Source organism: Prionailurus viverrinus, chromosome B2 (assembly GCF_022837055.1).
Source record: "Prionailurus viverrinus isolate Anna chromosome B2, UM_Priviv_1.0, whole genome shotgun sequence".
Taxonomy (NCBI): Eukaryota; Metazoa; Chordata; class Mammalia; order Carnivora; family Felidae; genus Prionailurus; species Prionailurus viverrinus.
The window spans coordinates 40,866,172-40,887,495 of NC_062565.1; the positions used below are offsets into that span (position 1 = coordinate 40,866,172).

Here is a 21,324-nt window from a genome sequence, read left to right on the forward strand (position 1 = left end):
TGGATCATCATTTCAGCTGATTAAGCTTCATATTCATTGGCTGCAACAGCTCGTGAACTTCTGAACCATTTTGAACCTCGAATCACTGGGGAAACAGAGCACTCAAAGTCTCTTCCAGCAATATGACCTGTCTTCAGGTTTATACTCTTCTTGCTCTTTCTTCCCTGGTAATCTTCAGGTCCTTGTTCTTACACACTCCCCAGACATTCTCTGCTTATGAGAGACACGTGGAGGAAGGAAGCTATGTCCTTAATTTGCAGGAGAGTCATTGCCTACAAGAACTCTGTTGTGCTTTTCAAAATCCTCTTAAAACAGAAGGCATAAACTAAGAAAGCAAGGTTTCCATGTGTTCTCCCTGTCTTCTAGCTTTTAATGCTGCTCCCCGCTTACTCTCTTCCCTGGTCCAAATGTCAGCAGTTCCAAGGGTCATTAAGCCCTCTGACACACTCCTTGCTCTGTCCTTATTCTTGTTTTTTTTAAGTCAAATGTATTAAGGTATTTTACAAATAGTAAAATTCATCCTTTTTAATGGACATTTTTATGTATTTCAACAAAGGCATACAACTACTGCTATCAAACAGAACAGTTTTGTCTGCCCAGGACATTCCCTCAAGCCCCTTTTGTGGTCACCTTCTTCCCCGGTCCTGACCCCCAGACAACCACTAATCTTCCTGTCCCTTTGTTTTGCCTCTTCCAGAATGTCCTATAAATATGTATCACATGTAGCCTTTTGAGCCTGGCTTTTCTAAGAAGACTAATGCATTGGAGAGTCATCCGTGTTCCTTATGGTTGCTGAGCGGTGTTCCACTGTGCAGATGTTTATGCAGTTATCAGGTGTGAAGGACATTTGGGCGGTTTATGGTGATTATGAAAAAAATGAAAACGTTATTGTGCAGGTTTTTGTGTGAAACTACGTTTCCATTCCCCTTGGGTAAATAGCTAGGAATTTTCTCCTTCTATCTTAACCTGCTGTATTCCATCTTTGCACAACATTCTCTAACTTTGCTGTTTATATTCATCCTCTGTTTGGGAGGACAAAACACCATCAGAAGTTAAAAGACTGATGTTTCCCCCTCCTTCAAGCATATCTCCTGTCCACTGAGGACCAGGAAGTCATCCCTCTCTCCCTGGTCTTCCATACCATTCGCCCCCACATTCCTGTCCCTAACACGGTGCTGCTGGCTGGCCACCCTGTCATCGGGAGCCGTGTTCTCCTCTAGTAGCAAGTCAGAGACCCGAGTTGTCTTGGTCTCCCTTCCCTCCCCCACTCGGCCCCGCTCCTGGCTAAGCTGCAAACCTGCTGGCCTAGCATTACAGGTGCCCGGACAAGAAGGGGCAGGGGAGCATGCCAAGCAAGCACCTAATCTTATTAACCTATATTGAGGTTACTTGGGGTTTATTTGCTGGTGGTTCGGTCCTGGGCTTGAACGTGTTGCAAGAAGCTATGGGTTCTTGAACTGAAGTCACAGGTTCCAGCACACTTGTCTTCCTAAATGTTCAAAATAAGCAGCTAGTACCTACTTCTTCACTCTGGAGAAAGTGTTTTAAAAGTGGAAAAGGCCTAATGTGCTGTCTTACCTCTCACCCTGCCCCCAAGGAAGGCCTGCCAGACTTGAAAACCTGGTTGAGTCCCCTGGGAGAAATGAATTTATACTGGTCCCAGGAAAGCCTGAGGTCAGACACAAGGAAGACCCAGGTCAGAGTCTTGTTGGCCGCTACCTGAGAAGCCCTGTGAAGTGTAGCTCGCCCTACGTCTGCTTGAACCAACTGGGGATATTTATCATAGGGTCAGTTCACCCTTGGTCCTCCCAGCAGCTCTCAGATTCTAAGGTTGCTTACATCTGCCCTATAACCTGGCCCCACAGAGACTTGTGTTTCCCTGTTTGGGAAAATACATTTTGACCAGAGCAGGGAAAAATGGTTTGGAATTTTTGCTTAAATCACTAAACTAAGATTCCACACATGAAAATATTAAATAAATTCAGCTCTGGTCTGAACTGGTCAATGTGGAGAATATTTGGGATAGCCTTATAATCGGTGTTCTTGCAGATGAGATGGTGAGAGGGAGAGGTGATGCCCTGACTGGTAACCATGCTTCCCTTTAGGGTCAGGTTCAGTTGGGTTTTGTTAACAAATACTGGCTAGAATTGGGAATCATGTGATAACATACAGTCGAATAGGCTAAGACAGTGTTTAACACAAGTGATTTTCACACAATATAATTTTTAATGTCTATCGTACAGCTGTTAACAGCACAGTTACACATGAGCCTAGAGCAGCACTTTCTCGATGGTTCTCAGCACTCCCGAGGGGAGAGAGTTCCAGGACCCTTGTCAGAGGTGGCTGACTCCCTTAGCATTTTCAATGTGGACCATTCTTTGGTCTCAAGGAGACTCCAAAGTCTAATTAAATTAAACCTGGGGCCAAAGTCTGAGAGTGTCCAAATGTTTGTTTTGTTCTGGTTTGGTTTTTTGGGGTTTTTTGTTGTTGTTGTTGTTGTTGTTTTTTAGTATTTATATATTTTTGAGACACAGAAAGAGCCTGAACGGGGGAGGGGCAGAGAGAGAGGGAGACATAGAATCTGAAGCAGGCTTCAGGCTCTGAGCTGTGAGCTCATGACCAAAGTCGGATGCTTAACTGACTGAGCCACCCAGGTGCCCCAAGAGCAAGAGTGTCCAAATGTTTTAATGCCTGGGAGAATGAGAGCTCCAGAACATGCCCCAGGCAGCACCCAAAGTCTTATTGTCTCCCCACTGAACACTCAGCACAACAATGAAGCCATTCTCTCCTTCCCCTAAAAGCTTCCCTTTTCTCTCTTCCCTGAAAGAAGGTAAAATTTCTCTTGGAGTCACTAGCTCAGGAAGATGGACTGAGTTTCAAAGAATCTTTAATACAGAGGCATTGCAGAAATACTGCTTTGCAGGATAGGTATCTGGGGAAGGAAACAGGAAGAAGCTTCCAGAGGATGCTTTGCCCTCCACTGTAGACCATTAGTGTCACCCATGTGGGCTGTTGTGGCCACCTGTGTGGGTCTAAGAGGAGAGGCCCGGTGTCCAGAGGGTAGACTCTTGTCTCATTGTTACTCCTCTTCCAGTGAAGAGCAGCCACCTAGTCCAGTGCTTCCACAGACAAGCCAAAGGAGGTCACCTGGCACTTCAGGGGCGTGATGTTGCCGGAACAGCCAACAACCTGACTTCCTCAGCCCATAGCTCACTCCAGGCTAAGCGAGGGCATGGGGATGTGACACAAGAGTAGCCTTTAACTATGTTTTTGGTGAGGAAAATAATCCCCTGTCTTTAAGTTCTCTTGCCCCATGATTGAAGAATTCCTCTCGTGGGCCCTCAGTGCTTTGGAGAGCCCATTAGTCTTAGAAAAGTATAACTATCCCCCGCCCTGCACAATTACACAAACAAAATGGCTGTCCTGTCAGTCTTGGCATTTAAAAACAGAAGAATGACGACATGGCCAGTACATTTTTCAGACTCCTGTGCTTATGCACCAAGTGACACTTTGGATGTAGAATGAAACAACTTGGATGGAGCCTGTAATGGCAAACTCTTAAAAAGGGGAGTTGCCCTCAGTGCAGCCAGTAGTAGCCTCAGGGTGGAACTGAATTCATGTGCTATGAAGAGTGATCCACTGAGAGGCGCCCTGAGTCCACCATGAGGGCATATCGGGAAGTAGTGGGCCTGAGCCAGGGCTCATTCACTAATATTTTAAGTCATTCAACAAATGTTTGCCAAACGGTTTTAGGGACCCTAAACTTTAAATCCCACCATCAGAAAGAGTCTCTGTAGTAAGATGGCTGCCCTCCTTGGGAGATTCAGATTGGATAAGTGGGGTATCCGCTTTCTTGGAGTCCGCTACTTCTCAGTGTTCAGGAGGGGAGGGGGCCCAGGGCCATCAGCCAGCCTCTGGGGCCTGGCCTGCGTCTGCACCCTCGGCTTCCACCTGGTTACTCTTGCCCAGCTTTTTCAAGCTCTCCAGAAAGGCCTTCCAAGTCTCCGACACACTCTTTTCCAGAAGCCAGCCCTCACTCTCGCACTCAAGGTCTTCGGGGTTCGACACACCTTCCAGTGCTGTGTGTAGGTAGCGTAGGCCAATTGTGACGGACACCTGGTGGGGAGAAGAGACTTAGAGGAGGTCTGGGAGAAGTAGGTGGGGACTGAGGTTGTTAGGAAACCCTGGAAGCCACCAGCCTGTTCACCCCGGGGGCCCTTCGAGTGTGACAGGCTCTGCTGAGTCTGGGTTGGTGAGGGCCTGCCCACCAGCCTGGCCTGGTGCTCAAAATAGCTGTCTTTTCTCCAGCCTCATCTCCAGCCCTATTCTCCTCCCTTTCTGGCCACCCTGGGCTTCTTTGGGTCCCATCCACACTTTCTTCTCTCCAGCCTTTACCTCTTGCTGTTTGCCTTAAACGTTGTTCCTCTCCACGCTCCCCCTTCAATTCAGCTTCAGCCCTCGGTGAGTGACCCTGCTACCCATTCTGCCTCCTCTTTCTCTCCAGTCTCACCCGTTCTGGGGGGATTAGTCCTGGGGGGATTAGGTTTCCCCTCCTTGCACCCCCATCCCATTCCTAGCACATTGTTTGGCACATATGAGGTGTTGGGTAAACTATTTGCTAGACAGAATTAAAAAGTCACCTCCTTTTCAGCAAGCAATATTATCATATGTGGTTTCCTTCTACTTCTGCTATTTTGATTAGTGTGGGGATGAGTGGGTGATTTGTTTGCGTTTGTTCACTAGCAGTCGCTGTAGCAGGCTGTGGTGCCAAAATGCCTGGGTTCAAACCCCAGTCCTGATACTTAGCCAGCCATGTGAGTAAGAAACCTCAGTTTACTCATGTGGTTTGCAAATTTTCAGATGGAGTGTCTCCTGCCTCTTGTGCATGCTGTGACATGTCAGGATGTGTAGAGCATTGTACGTGGTGCCCAGTAAGGATGAATAGATGTGTCAGCTGTAATTGGTTATCAGTGTGGTAAGTACTGTTTGCATCTTTCCAATGTATCGTGTTACCCCTTGTTTCTACATAGATTCCCGCTTTACTCTCTTACATTTCTCCTTTCGTGGTATAACAGACTCTGAGCTGGCGAGGCCTGCTCATGGAGACCGTCCACCCCGATGCATCTTGTTCACTCAGTCTCCCAGCCCATAGAACGGCACCCAGTGGTGGTAGGGCTTCAGTAAACATCTACTAAATGAATGCTATGGGAGCACTTTACAATTGCAGTGGTGGATGACATTAGTGATTGATGTTTTAGGTTTTCGTTATTGTCATTGTCCGTTGAAAGTTTAATATAATGTTTATGGTGAAAAAAAACTCACCTCCTCCAGGACATCCTCCTGGTGTACATACTCCTACTCCGATTCCCTCCTCCTTTCCTGAAGCAGGTCTACTGCTGCATTATGAATTTTGCACTTGGTCATGGTCCTCCCTTTGGTTCATGAGTTAGATGTCACCTCCTAACTGGATTGTGAGGCCCAGGAGAGCAAGGCTCAAGCCAGAGCCCTATCTTAGTTTAGCCACCCTCATGCCCATCACAGAGCTCTGCCAACTGAAGGCCTCAGCTAAAAGTCAAGAGCATTTACTCCCTGTTCACGATGAGCTGGTCCTCATCTCATACAGTCACTAGCTTCCTGGAAAGGCGAGGAAACTGAGAGGCAGCCAGTGGAACCCTGTTTTCCCACTGTCAGCCTTTCAGTCTTTTCATGGGTTTTCAGGGTACATGAGCTTCTGACCTTCCAGCAGTAAGCTTCTCACCTCACTCTACCCATTCATTCCCAAGACTGTGCCTCAAGTAGTCAACAATCAGTAAAACGTCATTCATTTGCCTTGACATGAAAAGAAACCCTCCCTTCCCCAGCCAGCCTACCCCCAGACAATACAGTACCTGCAGTGTGATGTGGTGAGTTAGAAGTAGTCATCTCAGCCCAGGGCACAGCTACATGTTAAATTCCATAGCACTAAGAGAGCGACTTACTTAAAGGAAACTTTCAGTGAATCTCCTCTAATGGGCAAACTTTCCCCACTGATATTTCTGGTTTTGGACTTCTGGATTTTGGAGTGGATTTTCTGCTGCCAGCTGAAAGCCAGAGCCCCGGAGTCACCCTCTGTACCACCTTGGTTTACCACTCACACTTTCTCTCAATCAGCACCCGGGACAGCACCCAGCACTCAGGTGTTTAAGAAATAACTCCGATAAATGAATGAATGACATCTTGCTACATCCCAAGTTCTGTACAGAGAGGAATTAAGCCTTATAGGTGAAATCAGATAAATCCACAAATAGTTAGAATAACAGGTAAATTGCTACCAGAATCTTGAGAGAAGCACAAATCCAAATAGCTCCCATTTCCTGGACATAATACATATCACCCCCTGTTCCCCCCCAGGAATCCCAAAGCTAAGTGCTGTCGGTCCCATATAAAGAGATGTTAAGTAACTTTCCAAGACCCCAGACTGAAAAAACAAAGGCACATGATGAACCTCTAAAACATGCAAAGTGAAAGAAGGCAGACAGAAAAGGTCACATATTTTGATGGCATTTATATAAAATTTTGTCCAGGATGGATAAATCCACAAAGCTGGAGCACAGATTAATGGTTTCCAGGGGCTGGAGGGGTGGGAGGCAGGGGGGCGGGAGATGGGAAGTATGCTGCTTAATGGGTAGGAGCTTCTCTTTGGGAGTGATGGAAATGTTTTACAACTAGATAGAGGTGGTAGCTGATGTTGTAGTAGTTGTACAACATTGTGAATGTACTAAATGCCACTACATTGCTCACTTTAAAATGGTTCATTTTCTGTTCTGTGAATTTCACCTCTATCAATTATTTTTTGAGTGATAGGAAAGAAACAAAAAATAGTAGAGGTGCTGGGGTTTAAACTTAGGCCTGCCTGCCTCACCCACAGCAAGGCTGAGGGCTGCTTCTGAGGAGAGAGGCAAGCGCTCCAGGCTGGGCCCCACCCGTTAAATCCAAGAGGGGCAGGTAACCCCCACTCCCCTCGCCCCCAGCTGGCCCAGAGCCTACCTCAAAGAGCCAGACGAGGAGTGTGACGGCGCCCATGGAGTTCATGAGGCTGCCGTAGTAGCTTAGCAGGGCAGCCCTGCAGCCACGCACCCACAGGTTGAGCTCCTCTGTCTGGTGGTCGTAGCTGTAGTGAGCCGAATTGTTGGTGAGCTGGTACTGAATGCAGGGCCGTGGCGAGTTGGGGTTGCAGCAGCTGAAGGGAACTCCATCCACCAGGTATCGCCCATCCACATTGCTCTTGATGCGACTGGAGGAGAAAGATTAGGGGCTTCTCAGACTTCTCACCAGGGGCCAGTTCCTCCCATCCCACAGCTCTGAAAAGCTGTAATATTCATTCATCCATCCATCCATTCATTCATTCATGAAATAATAAAGGTACCTACTATGGCCAGCCACTGTTCTAGAAGCTGAAGGTGGAGAAATGACGCTAGAGAACCAATGTCCCTACTTCCTAGAGTTCATGTTCTTGAGGGTTGAGACAGATAATAAACCAAGAAGCGAGTAAATAAGGAATACAGAAATGCATCCAACCACGCTTTGTACTGCCAGGCCTCTGCATGCAGCAATTTCTTGGAACCATGTCAGCCTGGTAGGACAGGTGGTGACTGGAACAGGACTGCCTAGCGTTCGTGGCCAACAGCCTTTGCCCCGCAGCCCCTCTGCAACCTTACCTCTAAAAAGTCACTAGGGACCAAGGCTCCCTCTGGCCAGATGGGTTCTGTTCAGTATATATTTCCAGAAGGCCTGCTGTAGCCCAGGGCCTGTGCAGGGACAGGGAATGAGACTGGAAATAGTTACAGTCCTTGCCCTCAACTTGCTTGCTGTCCACAGTGAACTCTGCCCCTAGCCAGGTGGGATCTCCTTACTCACCTGAAAGCTGCAGCCCGTATTACTTTTGCACTTCCATTTGTAGGTATATATTTGGTTAGGGCGCACCATACATTCATGTGGGTTCAGAATTCAAAAGGGGCAGACATCTTTACTCTGAAAGTTCTCTCCATCCTCATCAGGCATCTGAGTGTGTCCTACCTGACCTGAGTGAGGTTACCCAGGTGTCTTTATGCACCAGAATTCATCAAGCTGCACACTTAAGATTTGTGCACCTGAGTGTATGCATGTTATCTTGAATCACAAGGTTTTTTTAAGTTGCACAGACTTTTACAAACATGAGAGTAGAATGTATGAGAATAGAAATTATTTATTTCTATTTTTATTATTTAAAATTTATTTTAAATAATTATTATTTAAAATAGAATTATTTTTAATAGAATTATTTAAAATAGAAACTATAATTCCAATTCTGGGTATCTATCTGAAAAAAATGAAAACGTTAACCTCAGGGGCACTGGCTGGCTCAGTCAGTGAAGCATGCGACACTTGATCTCGGGGTTGTGAGTTCGAGCCCCACATTGGGTATAGAAATTACTTAAAAATAAAATCTTGAAGAAGAAAAAAAGAAAACATTAAATCAAAAAGATACATGCATCCCTGTGTTCATTGTAGCATTATTTACAAAAGTCAAGACATGGTAACTACTTAAGTGTCCATTGATAGGTGAATGGATAAAGAAACTTTGGTACATACACACACATACGCACATGCACGTGCACACACATACGCACATGCACGTGCACACACACACACACACACACACTGGAATATTATTCATCTCTATAAAAAGATATCTTGCCATTTGCAAAAATGTGGGTGGATCTTGAGTACATTATGCTAAGTGAAATAATAAAGACAAATACCATATGATCTCACTTACATGTGGAATCTAAAAACAAACCAAAGAAAGTTGTGGTTGCCAGGACAGGTGTGGCAGATGGGCAGAATGGGTGACAGTGGCCAAAAGTCCTGGGGATGTAATACACAGCATCATGACTATAGTTAATAATGCTGTATTGAAAGTTGCTAAGAGAATAAATCTTAAAAGTTTCTTATCACAAGAAAAAAAATTCTGTACCTAGGTATAGTGATAGATGTTAACTAGATGCATGGTGGGGCTCATTTTGCAATATATGCAAATAGCAAATCGTTATGTTGTATCCGAAAACTAATGTTGCATGTAAACTATACCTCAATAATAAACATAAATAATAGAAACTGTTTTCAACATTCATTGAAATGATAATTTCAGTGTTTAGCTTCTAAATGTCCATGTTTAATCTCCAACTCATTCTTGTCCCTTGGCCTCCAGATCCCCCCAAACTGTAGCCAACTGTCTGTCCTTCTAAAAAGACTTCATACCTGATAAGCAAACACAGATTCTGCAAATGTTCTTTTTCTTCTTGTTTTTTACCCAAATGATAACGTCCTGTCTTGCACCTTTCTTTTTTCCCTTAGCAGTATCTTAGAGATTTTTTATATCTATCAATAGAGAGTATTCTCCAGGTTTTTGATGAGCTACACGGTATTGCCGTTGCACAGATGGTCCTGGGGCACTAGTCAGTTCCCTACTGATAGATGTTTAGGGCTTTCCCAATCTCCTGTTAATTTAAACATTGTGCATATTGTGGCTATATCTAGAGGGTAAATTCCTAGAGGGGGCATCCCTGCATCAAAGTGTGGATCCATCTGTGACCGCCCTAGACCCCTGCCATATTTCTCCCTGGCGTTTGTAGAATCATACCCCTAACAGACATGCACAAGAGAACGTACCCTTCATGCTGTACCCACACGGGTTCGATTTTTGATCTTTGCCAACCTGAGAGATGAAAAATAGTGTCTCAGGGTTGTCTCAATTGCCATTTCTCTCATTACGAATGAAGTTGAGTATCTTCTGATATGTCGAAGAGCCATTCGTGGCTCCTTTTCTGTGAACTGTTGATCAGTATGATTAGGACTTTAGGAAGGTTCTGTACAATGTAGCCTCCTTGGTTCCAGAAAAGTCCTCACCTGGGTTATGGTGACCATATTTCCAATGGTCTGCAGTCCCTGACCTCTACTTCCTAGACAGGACCCCAGCCGAGAGAATGGGTGGTCCTGGGTGCACAGGACACCTGAACGTACTCCCAGCTCATCCCTCTGGACAAGGTCCTTACCCTCTCTGGGCCTCACTCAGGTCCCTCATCTGTAAAATGGAGTTGACATGAGGATCATATGAAGGGATGTGTGTAAAAGGTCTTAGAAAAGTGGCTGGCGCATAATAAGTGCACAGTGAATGTGAACTCATGGCTGAGGCTGGGCAGGGTGGAGGAATGAGAGCCTTCACATGTGCTCCATGTGCCCTCAAGCAACAGCTGTGGCAATGGAACAGACCATTCACCACCACTGGGCAATAGTCACTTGTGATCGGGTGGCAGGGTCTCTGCCAACTGTGAGGAAGAGGCTCTGAGAGCCTTCTGTGAGGATAGCAACCATGTCTGTGAGGGCAGAGCTCACCCCTGGCCTGAGGCCGTATCAGACATTTGTCACTGGCTGAAGTGGTTGCTACGGAAGTACTTACTTGAGCCCAACTGAGTGCACCAAGAGCACGGTGGGAGCAGAAACCTCTCTGCTCTCCCCCTGCAGCCCGTAGCTCAGCACCTGACAGCGGGGCCCGAGGTGGTCCCGGGTGGGAGGACTGAAGCAGAAGGGCTGTCAGTTTGGGTCTCCTGCCCCCCTCTTGAGGGGCCAGTAGTCCCTGGACACCTCAGCAGACAGTAGTCTCCCACCGATGACCAGCCCCAGCAGGCCTCTCTGAGGCTGGGGTCTCTGAGCTCAGATGCTCTTCGTCCCTCTGCCTGACCTGCAGGCTGTCCCTTGGGCCTGCTCCCAGCAGCACAACATCCCACCTGGGCCATTCCCAATGTCCCCATGAGAGGAGTGGGTATAGTGGGAGGAGCCAGCCTTTGAGTCGCAAATCTACATTTCTGATCTGTGGGACTTCATCCTCTGGACCTGTGTGAGGTGGGGATAACTACAGCCCCCTCTCGGCAGCTGTGGGAAGCTTTAAATGAGGCAGTGTGAGGAATGTGCTTGACACAGGCTCTCAGAGAAGGCCCCACGCAGAGCCACCTGGGCAGGACCTTGCAATCCACCAGATTGTTCTATGGAGGCAGATTGTTCTATGGTGCCCTGAGCAGGGCAGGGCGGGGCCTCACCCAAAGCCAAACAGGAAGTGGAAGACCAGCCCACAGCAATTGCCCACTCCTCCCATCAGAGTTTCTTCAGAGCCTCACAGGTCTCTCTCCTATGTGTTGGCTTTTCTATTTAAACTTTGTGAGAAACCGTGATTCCCTCCCTTGTTCGCTGTCCCAGAAGCCCTTTCCTGTCCACCATTCTCTCTCCTTATGCACTCTTAGGTGTCCCTAAGCTGGGATAAAGCCTACAGACTTGCCCCATACATAGTACATGTGTATCTGAAGTGAAGGCCAGGCCTGCAGTTGTGTGGGCTGAGGCCAGGAGAGGGTCTGAGCTACCCTCACTCTGCAGGCTGGCCTTCTGGAGACCACTTATCTTCCCACCTCACCTCACTCACTCCCCCAAATGGGGAAGCCACCTTGCTAGTCTCCTTAAGGCAAAGCCGTGTCTCCCCCCCCCAACCAACCCCCCCACCCCCACCCCTCACAGACTGGGGATTCCTGAGGTCAGGGCTTGTCTTCCCTCAGACTGAGGCTCCCTGAGGACAGGGTTGTCTCCCGCCTGAGACTGGGGCTCCGTGAGGGCAGGGCTGTGTCTCCTGTTTGTGTCCTCCCTCAATACCTACAATAGTTTATATCCAAAACAGGTCCTACCTTAATCAAGACCCTTACAAACCCTGGTGAGCCCTGAGCAGAGCAAGATTTGTAGCCTGGGAAATACTCTGATATAAATAGCCAGCTCACCACCTAAGGAGCTTTGTCTTAAGAGGGTGAGTGGGGCCTTAATCTGTGGTTAGAACCAGGACAAGCACTGAGTAAACAAGGTGATTCTTCTATGGGAGAGGGAGGGCTATTTCTAGAATTGCAGGACTCCAACAGATCTCAGGCTGGGGGTCTGGGGAAGCCACAACCTCCATGAAGCCAGGCCTGCCTCCCCCATGCTAACTTGGGTCTTCTCCTCAGGGAGCCCCAGCCTGAGGAGAAGACACACCCCTGCCTCAGGGAGCCCCCAGTCTGAGGGGAGACACAGCCTTGCCCGTGGAGAGCCTCAAGCTGAGGGGAGACACAGTCCAGCCCTCAGGGAGCTCCTAGCCAAGGTCTAGTCTTCTTGAGATGTCTATAAATTGTTCAGGAAGAGTGAAAGGAGCCTGTAGCCTGTAGGTTCCCTGGGTGGGATGAAAAAGTGAGAGGGCTTGGTGCCAGCTTCTCCCTCAGGCTGAGGGCTCGAGGCCAAGCCCTCCTGGCTGACGGTTTCTGGTGCCAAGAGACACTAAAGCTCTGCTTATCCAGAAAACAATGGGGACCTTGAAAGGAATTGTCTGAAGACTTCATGTCCCTCCTCATGTGATGCAGTAAGATATACACAGGGCACCCTAGGAAGTGTTCTTGCCAAAACCAAACCTGAATCCAAGCACACCTCAGCCCTGACTATTGGCTTATGGGGGAAACACAGGGGACTGAAGAACAAGTTAGATGACACCACTTGGCTGCAACTGCTCAGTCCAGAATGTGAGGAACGAACTCTTCAGAACAAGTGGCCCAGTTCCTCCAGTACTCACATGGCTGGACAGTAACCGTTACAGAGAAAAGGAGATGAAAGAGATCAGAGAACCAAATGCAAAGTGTGGACTTGGTTTGGATCCTGGTTTGAACAAATCAACTGTGAAAGATACTTTGAAACAGTAAGAGAAAATTGAACAGACCAGATATTAGATGAGATTGCTGCTGGTTTTGTTGGGCATGATTACTATTGTGCTTATAGCAAACAAAAACAAAAAAAGCAAAAAACAAGCAAACCCTCTGTACCTGTTAGAAATGCCTCCTAAAGTATTTATAGGTGAAAGGAAATGAAGGTCGGGATTTGCTTTAAGATACTCAGAGGGTAGGGGCGCCTGGAGGGCTCAATCGGTTGGGCGTCTGACTTCGACTCAAGTCATGATCTCACGGTTCATGAGTTTGAGCCCCGTATCGGGCTCTGTGCTGACAGCTCAGAGCCTGGAGCCTGCTTGGGATTCTGTGTCTCTGTCTCTCTCTGCTCCTCCTCTGTTCATGCTCCGTCTCTCTCTCTCTCTCTCTGTCTCTCTCTCTCTGTCTCTCTCAAAAAGTAAACATTTAAGGGGCACCTGGGTGGCTCAGTCGGTTAAGCATCTGACTTCAGCTCGGGTCATGATCTCATGGCTCATGAGTTCGAGTCCCACGTCAGGCTCTGTGCTGACAGCTCGGAGCCTAGAGCCTGCTTCGGATTCTGTGTCTCCCTCACTCTGCCCCTCCTCTGCTCTCTCTCTCTCTCTCTCTGTGTCTCTCAAAAATAAATAAACATTACAAAAATAAAGTAAACATTTAAAAAAATAAATCAGTAATAATTAAAAAAAAAGATAGAGGGGATAATTTGTCTTTGGAAGGGGGATATAGATGAAACAAGAAAGCGAAAATGTGCATATTTGTTGAAGCTAGGAAAGGTGTACATGGAAATTCAGGATAATCTCTCCACTTTTGTGAATGCTTGAAAGTTTCCATGACAAAAGTTGAGATGCAATAAAATGAAAGAAGCGCTGTCTGAGAACTCCAAACCTGTGTCTCGTTAACTTGCTCTGAAGAAGATTCAGTCGCTGAGGGAGGCCGCATCCCTGGACTCTGCTCCTCCCTCCGAGGGCCTCCCCCAGTTATAACGGAGCATCTCCCCACCCCCAGAAGCACCAGGCCGGAGCCGGTGAGAAAGTAAACACAGAAGGCAGAGCAGAGCCCAGCCTCGCATGCCCAAGGCCGTGGGAAGCCTGGGCGGGATCTCTGGTTCCTATGCGGCTAGCTCGTGATTTTCTGAGACCCTGGCACAGAAGCACTGGAATCTAGTCATGATCCACAGAAGTTTCTCAAGCATCTCTGCCCACACCTTCCAGTGTCCCTCTGGAGGAAGACAGCATGGAGGACAAGAAGGGATGAGAGGGGACAATGAGGCACCACTCCCAAAGTGGCCTGGAGAATTCGAAGTTTCGGTCAGTTAGGGCATAGATTCATTTAACAAGGAAACTGTACAAGGTGACTTTAACATCGCTGCAAAGCAGCACAGCAGAGTGGGAGGAACAGAATTAGAACCTGGCACTCCATACAGTGGGAGATTCTTTGTCATGGAAAGGAAGGAAGTTCTAACAAATGTGGCAACCTGGTTGAACTTGGAAAACGTTATACCAAGTCAAAGAAGCCAAGCCTGGGGCCGCCTGGGTGGCTCAGTCGGTGAAGCTTCTGACTTCGGCTTAGGTCATGATCTGACAGTTCGTGGGTTCAAGCCCCATGTCAGGATCTGTGCTGATGGCTGAGTTTGGAGTCTGCTTTGGATTCTCTCTCCCTCTCTCTCTGCCTCTCTCTCTTTCAAAAATAAACATTAAAAAAAATTTTTTTTAAGGCCAAGCCCAAAAGACCAATATTCTATGATTTCATTCAAATGAGATGTCCAGGAGAGGGAGGTCTATAGAGACAGACAGGAGATTATAGAGCAGGGCCGTGGAAGCTAAGGAGTGAAAGCTGGAAGGTACAGGGTTTCCCTGCCATGTGATGAGCACATTTTAAAGTGGACTGTGGCATTGACTAGTGGCACAACTCTGTGAAGAGGCCAAAAACCATTGAATCATCCACTTTAAATGAGTGAGTTGTAAGGAATGTGCATATCTCAATAAGGCTAGTTTGTAAAAGTGTACCCCCCCCCACCGCTTCCTGCCGTGAGATCTAACCTGAGGCTCAGATCTTTTATCTATCAAATAGAGATAATACCTGCAAAAATTACAAACGCCCCAGAGAGGGATTTTGTGCAGAATAAATGTGGGACCTGGCAATATAGTGATAGGGGGCAGAATAGGGGGGTGGGAGATGGCCACTGGGCTTTTTGAACCTGGGAACACTGGAGGGGTGAGGGGTGGGGAGATTGTCAATTCTTATAAAAAGCCTTCAATTGATATTGTTTAGATCAGGAGCCTTCAGGAAACAGCCCTTGATCTTAAAGATTCCCTTGAGAAGTCTCCAAACCAGCCACCCCTCCATGCTTGTCGGGACCACAAGCTCCGTGCTCAGTTTCCTGGGGGACCAGTAGTGGGGGGCATACCTAAGGAGGTCCTAGGGAGCCCTGTGGGCAGGAACCCAGCCCTGCTCTCAGGAGCTGGACTGGAAATGTTCCCTGTAGCCCAGTCCAGCGAGGTGTACATGGTGTGAAATGGGAAGAGATACCCCACAGCCTGCAGGAAAGACCAGAAGTCATGGGCACTAGGCACTGCCCACGCGCAGGACCAGTGTCACTGGAGGATCTCGGTGCATTTTCTGCAGACTTCCCATCCTCTGGCCAGCTCACTGCTCCTGGGATCGCCTCCCAGAGTCCTCAGGGTCAACCAGGAGACTGAGGCCCACCCCAGCCTCTTTGTTGGCCTCTCTGAACTTGGTGGTGAAAGGAAAAAGAGAAAAAGATGAAGCATTCCTTTTAAAAAATCTTGGTGGAAGGGGTGCCTGGGTTGCTCAGTTGGTTGAGCGACCAACTTCAGCTCAGGTCATGATCTCGCGATTTGTGGGTTCGAGCCCCGCATCGGGCTCTGTGCTGACAGCTCAGAGCCTGGAGCCTGCTTCAGATTCTGTCTCCCTCTCTTTCTCTGCCCCTCCCCTGCTCATGCTCTCTCTCCCTCTCAAAAAAAAATAAACATTAAAAAAAAAAAATCTTGGTGGAAGATGACCCAACTCCCTCAACCTGCCCTCCTGCTAGGCCCCACCCCTGCTTCTCTTTGCTTCTGCTGCTCCTGGATCCTCGCCCTGAGGGTGCTGCTGAGAAAAGCCAGAAAAAGGTAAATGCTTACCACTTCTCAATGCCTGGCCTCTCAAAAAAAGAAATAAATACACTTTATATGGTTCAGGGGAGGATTTGGGGAGTCAGCTTTGTCCGGTAAACTTAATAATCCTCCTAAGTAAAGCAGTGAAGATAAGAACAGGAAACAATTTGAGCGTCCAGGGAAAGGGAGGGAAAAAGTGCCTCTCCACGTTGTCTCATTCATTTCTTCCTTTCTTCTTCCCACCAACAGATAAAGGTTGTGCCAGCGCTGGCCCTCAGGCAGATCCAGCCCCATGAAGCTTTCTAGACACAGCCCCGAGGAGCCTGCCCTCGCTTACAGGTGTTGCCCACTGTCATTAATGTGCGAGTTTGTGGGACACAGTGAGGTGGTCCTCTCTCTGCAACAGTGACCCTATCAGGCTGTATCCCTCAGCAGCACAGGAGTGTAACTGTAGGTGAGGCATTTCAGGTCTACCATTGTGTCTTGAGACCAGCTTTGTGGCAAGTTAAAACCAAGATACAGTTTCTTCCCGGAAGCTTAGCCTAAGGGAAGTAAGAGAGAGACAGAGGAGCAAAAGCCTCAAAAGAAGCTTACACTGGTATTCTAATAGAAGCAAAGAAGAACAACCTAAGGGCCTCCCTGAGTATAATATGATGCACCAATTAAACATGATCATTTTAGACAAGTCCTGGATGACATCACTTGCATGTAAAATCTGAAAAGCCAAACATATAGAAACAGAGGCTAGCATGGCGGTCGCTGAGGGCAGGGAGAGGGAAGGGAAGAGACTGGTCAAAGGTTACAAACTTCCAGTTTTAAGGTGAGTAAGTTGTGGGGATCTCATGTACGGCCTGGGGATCATATTTAACAATACCGTATTATGTAGGAATGCAAGCTGGTGCAGCCACTCTGGAAAACAATATGGAAAAAACTAAAAATAGAACTACCCTACGACCCAGCAATTGCACCACTAGGCATTTATCCAAGGGATACAGGTGTGCTGTTTCGAAGGGACACATGCACCCCATGTTTATAGCAGCACTATCGACAATAGCCAAAGTATGGAAAGGGCCCAAATGTCCATCAACGGATGAATGGATAAAGAAGATGTGGTTGGTATATATATACAATGGCGTATTCCTCGGCAATCAAAAAGAATGAAATCTTGCCATTTACAACCACGTGGATGGAACTGGAGGGTATGATGCTAAGTGAAATTAGAGAAAGACAAAAATCATACGACTTCACTCATATGAGGACTTTAAGAGATAAAACAGATGAACATAAGGGAAGGGAAACAAAAAGAATATAAAAACAGGGAGGGGGACAAAACAGAAGAGATTTATAAATATGGAGAAAAAAACAGAGGGTTACTGGAGGGGTTGTGGGAGGGGGGATGGGCTAAATGGGTAAGGAGCACTAAGGAATCTACTCCTGAAATCGTTGTTGAACTAGATGCCAACTAACTTGGATGTGTTTTAAAAAATAAAATAAAATAAAAAAACAATACTGTATTATGTACTTGAAAGTCGCTAAGAGAGTGGACCTTGAATGTTCTCGCCGCAAGAAAGCAATGGCAATTATGTGCCGTAATGCAAGTCTTAGCTAATGGTAGGGTGGTAATATAAGTGTATCAAATTAATGCCTTCTGCACCTTGACCGTACACAATGTTATTTGTCAATTATATTTAAACAAAGCTGGGGAGGTGGGGGGGGCATAATTGTTTTGGACATTATGCAAATACTATATTACCAGATTACCAAATGGGGTGCTCAGTTGTATTTATACCATGGTTACAGTATTTATTATGTAAATGTTCATGTGACTGAACAGGAAGGTGGAAAAATGAAAGCCATTTTCTTTTTTGTGGGTGAGAACCTGGCTTGAATTCCTTTTCCTGTTTTCGTTTCTCTTAATGTTGTCACCATATTTTCTTGTGTAACAGAGAAACTGTTCAGGTCACTGGAGTTAAGATAGTTTCACTCCAACAAGTTGGTATGAAGCATGGGGGGGGGGTTGCTTTGGGGGTGGGTTGTTTTTTTTTTTTGCTTTTAGTTTGTAAGATTTTATTTTTAAGTAATCTCTGTACTCAACATGGGGCTCAAACTTACACCCTGAGATAAAGAGTCTCATGCTCTGACTGAGCCAGCCAGCTACCCTGCATGGAGGTGGTTCTGATCAAGCTTACGGTTTGACTGAAAATTTAGACCTGCCAACCACTGAGAGTAGAGCAACCTGGAGAATTTCTCTGCTCTGGGACAAAAGGAGATTTGGGGATTACGGAGAGATTCTGTAAGTCTCTCCAATGACAAATCGGTGCAGAAGGCAATCAAGGAACATGACAGGAAAAAAATGACAGCTCTTTCTTATTTGCTCACAAAGGCTGTTTGTACCTTCAGCTTCTCCTCCTCTCCCACCCCCATCCCCAGGAATTCTGCTCATCCCTCCTGGGGCAGCTTGTGCAAATCATGCCACCTTGTGCCCTCCCTGCAGACCTGTCACCTCGGAAGGGCAGAGCCATTTATAAGCCTCTCCTTAATTAGGGATTTGTAACAGTAATCCTCACCCACGGAAAAAATAGAATCCCAAGCAATGACCTTCAATCTGACTTCCCTTGCATGTGAGGTGCAGCTAAGCTAGCCATCTGGGCTTCGTGGGTGTTGTCCGGGCTCCGGCCATGCCCTGCTGTTAGTGTGTCCAGCACCCTGCATGCAAGTTCCTTTGGACTCGCCCGCCTTACTCAGGAAAGCCATTCGGACCCCTCGCCTCAGCCAGGGAAGGGGTTGAGCGGGATGGAAAGAAGAGGTAAAAGAAAAGCCAGTGTCTCAGGACCTGCTGCCCTTTCCCTAGAAAATGACCTGAGACCCACAATGGCGGGTCTCTTGGGAAGAACAGTGTGCCGAAGTGAGCCGCTATTACCTCCAGCACAAAGGATGAGTTTCTCTGTTCCTCACCAGTACCACCCTACATCACACTTCAGGATTTTATTTTTACACACACCACAAATACTTTAGAAACTTTATCGCCTCACACTATCATGATTCAAGAAGTAAACACCAGCTGGCATTTAATAAGCACTTGCTGTATGCCAGACTCTTTAATAAGCACTTGCTGTATGCCTAGACAGAGCTAGGAGGTGACCTCCAAGATTATCTATTCCAGGGGTGCCTGGCCGGCTCTGTTGGAGAAGCACGGGACTCTTGATCGTGAGTTTGAGCCCCAGGTTGGGTATAGAGATTACTAAAAAAATAAATTAATTTAAAAAATTATTCCAATGCCTTCATTTTAAAGATGGGCAAGGAATGGGGCGCCTGGTTGGCTCAGTCGGTTAGGCGTCCAACTTCAGCTCGCCGCATGATCTCGCGGTTTGTGGGTTCAAGCCCCACATCAGGCTCTGTGCTGAGAGCTCAGAGCCTGGAGCCTGCTTCGGATTCCGTGTCTCCTTCTCTCTCTGTCACTCCCCCTCTCCTGCTTTGTCTCTCTGTCTGTCTCTCTCTCTCAAAAGTAAATAAACACTAAAAAAAAATTTTTTTTTAAACGGGCAAGCAAGAATCCAGAGTGGCAAGCCACTCACCCAAGATCACAAGCTAATTTACAGCCAAATTATACAGCCAAACCTACAGCCTAGACTTCCTGACTGCCCTGTCCTCTGCTCTTGCCACCACACCCAAGGACAAACACCTTGAGAATGGATGCTGGTGTCAGAAGGTTGGAAAACCAGCGAACTCACCAGGGAATTTAAGCTTCTGGGACTGAACCCATCAACATCGAGTGAACAAGACAAAAAAGCCAAATAACGTCTCAGTAAATGTCATCTATGAGTGCCTCATCCCTACGGTATGAAGTAGACACACATGCCTGGCTGGGACTTCCTCCCTGGAGACTCCTGTCCAAGCAACTTATATAACTTGACACCTTCCTCCCACCTTAGCCAGACATTAGGTTGAGTGTATGATACCGCCATCTTTATAGGTCAAAAATGTTAGCGTATCGGCAATTTCATATGGGCCAGCTGAATCCAGCCTCACACACACAGTACTAAGTCGTGCACACACAGCACCCCATGGGCCTCCGAGTCCCCAGCTAGCTCTGACCCCAGGACTGGAGAGCACTCACTCTTTGACTTCTTTGGAGGAGAAGTCCAGGTAACGATTGCTGATCCACTGAATCTCAAACCAGTCTCGAAAGCCATTGTTGCCACAGCATTTGAACTCGATCTGTAACAGGTCGATGGTCTTCTTCATGAAACACCGGCCGGGGGTGTCTGTGTCTCGGTAGTACTTCATGCCATTCTTGAGCCCCTGGGCCAGGGTGCTCTCCAGGGAGCCCCGCATTAGGAAGCAGCAGAGGGCCACCAGGAAGAGGACAATGTTGAAGAGGACACAGACGACCAGATACGACTTCAGCCAGGGCTTCCACTTGGCATACTTGGAGGGGTCCAGGGCGTCATAGCAGATCTTGCCAGCCAGAGAGTTGAAGACGCAGGAGAGCACCCCCATCCCTATCAAGGAGTTGGGCACAAAATGGCTCTCTGAATTATTCATCACATCACTCCTCTTCCGCAGCTCGATCTTAAGGAACAGCCCTAGGCTGAAGATGACGATGCCAGCCAACACGGAGAGCCAGTTCATGAGCCAGAGCCCTTGGGCCAACTTGACCCGCTTCTTCTGGTCAAATTTGACTTTCAGCAGCGCCATACTTGCTGGGTGCAGTCTAGGCAGCTTCCCAGGACACAGCAACTACTCCTGACCTTAGTGAGCCCAGGGGCTGAAGATTCAGGGCCTTGGGAAGGGAGCAGGTGGCCCACGCTTCAGGGAGCTGCTCCGGGAGCTGCCCATGTTGAGCCCCTTAGCCCGGGACCCCCGTTAACTCAGTAGTGGTAACAGGGGCCTCAGAGTCGCCGCTCATGAAGGGGCCAGTCTCTGCGGTGTTGCGGCAGCGTCCTTCCCAGCCAAGGAGGGAGAGCCTGAACGCTGCAGATTAAAAGTGGGGTCCACAAGACCTCACGCTAATCTCTTTAGCCAGCTTCATCCCATTAGATAAAGCCGTGCTAGTTTCAGAACATGGCCAGGAGGAGCCTCCACGAACGCCCCGGAGCAGAGAGCTCTGGGTTCAACATGAAGAATCAGGAACAGAAACAAGACTGGCCAGGGGAATGGGCTCTCCCTGAGGTCTGGCCCAGATCACCGGTCTCCCCAGAAGCCCGTTTCCAGGCCAAATGCCTTCAAATCTGAAACTTTCTATGAGACAAAAGACATTGTCATCCTAGTTGAAAAAGAAATGACAGATTGTAAGAAAACATTTACAACACGTAAAAAAATAAAAAATTAGTAAGCGTTTGTTTGTTTTAAAACCCCCACAATTGCACAGTCAAAAGATCAAAAATTGACTGGCAAAACAGGTAAAAGACAGGAACAGATGATTTATA

General features: G+C 47.5%; 1 protein-coding gene and 1 long non-coding RNA gene across 2 annotated transcripts; one reads left to right on the forward strand and one right to left on the reverse strand.

The window, feature by feature from the left end:
* The first annotated feature begins 242 nt into the window (after positions 1 to 242).
* On the forward strand, positions 243 to 16,837 carry LOC125165335 (uncharacterized). The gene is made up of 3 exons (XR_007152071.1): positions 243 to 834; positions 4,861 to 4,975; positions 16,145 to 16,837. It is a non-coding gene; the product is annotated as an uncharacterized LOC125165335 (long non-coding RNA).
* Positions 3,744 to 20,735, reverse strand: PRPH2 (peripherin 2). Its single transcript, XM_047858083.1, has 3 exons — positions 20,013 to 20,735; positions 7,027 to 7,273; positions 3,744 to 4,116 (listed from the first exon to the last, which is right to left on the reverse strand). The coding sequence occupies exons 1-3, from the start codon at positions 20,591 to 20,593 to the stop codon at positions 3,904 to 3,906; spliced, it is 1,041 nt and encodes a 346-aa protein (XP_047714039.1). The 5' UTR covers positions 20,594 to 20,735; the 3' UTR covers positions 3,744 to 3,903.
* Between the last annotated feature and the right edge of the window lie 589 nt (positions 20,736 to 21,324).

Bases quoted from the DNA above. Each gene is read 5' to 3' on its own strand.
- PRPH2 (XM_047858083.1), bottom strand. From the start codon at position 20,593: ATGGCGCTGCTGAAAGTCAAATTTGACCAGAAGAAGCGGGTCAAGTTG. The intron at 7,274-20,012 runs GTGAGTGCTCTC...TTTCTCCTCCAG, and splicing joins TCCTCCAAAGAAGTCAAAGA to TCGCATCAAGAGCAATGTGG. The intron at 4,117-7,026 runs GTAGGCTCTGGG...TCTCCCCACCAG, and splicing joins TCCTCGTCTGGCTCTTTGAG to GTGTCCGTCACAATTGGCCT.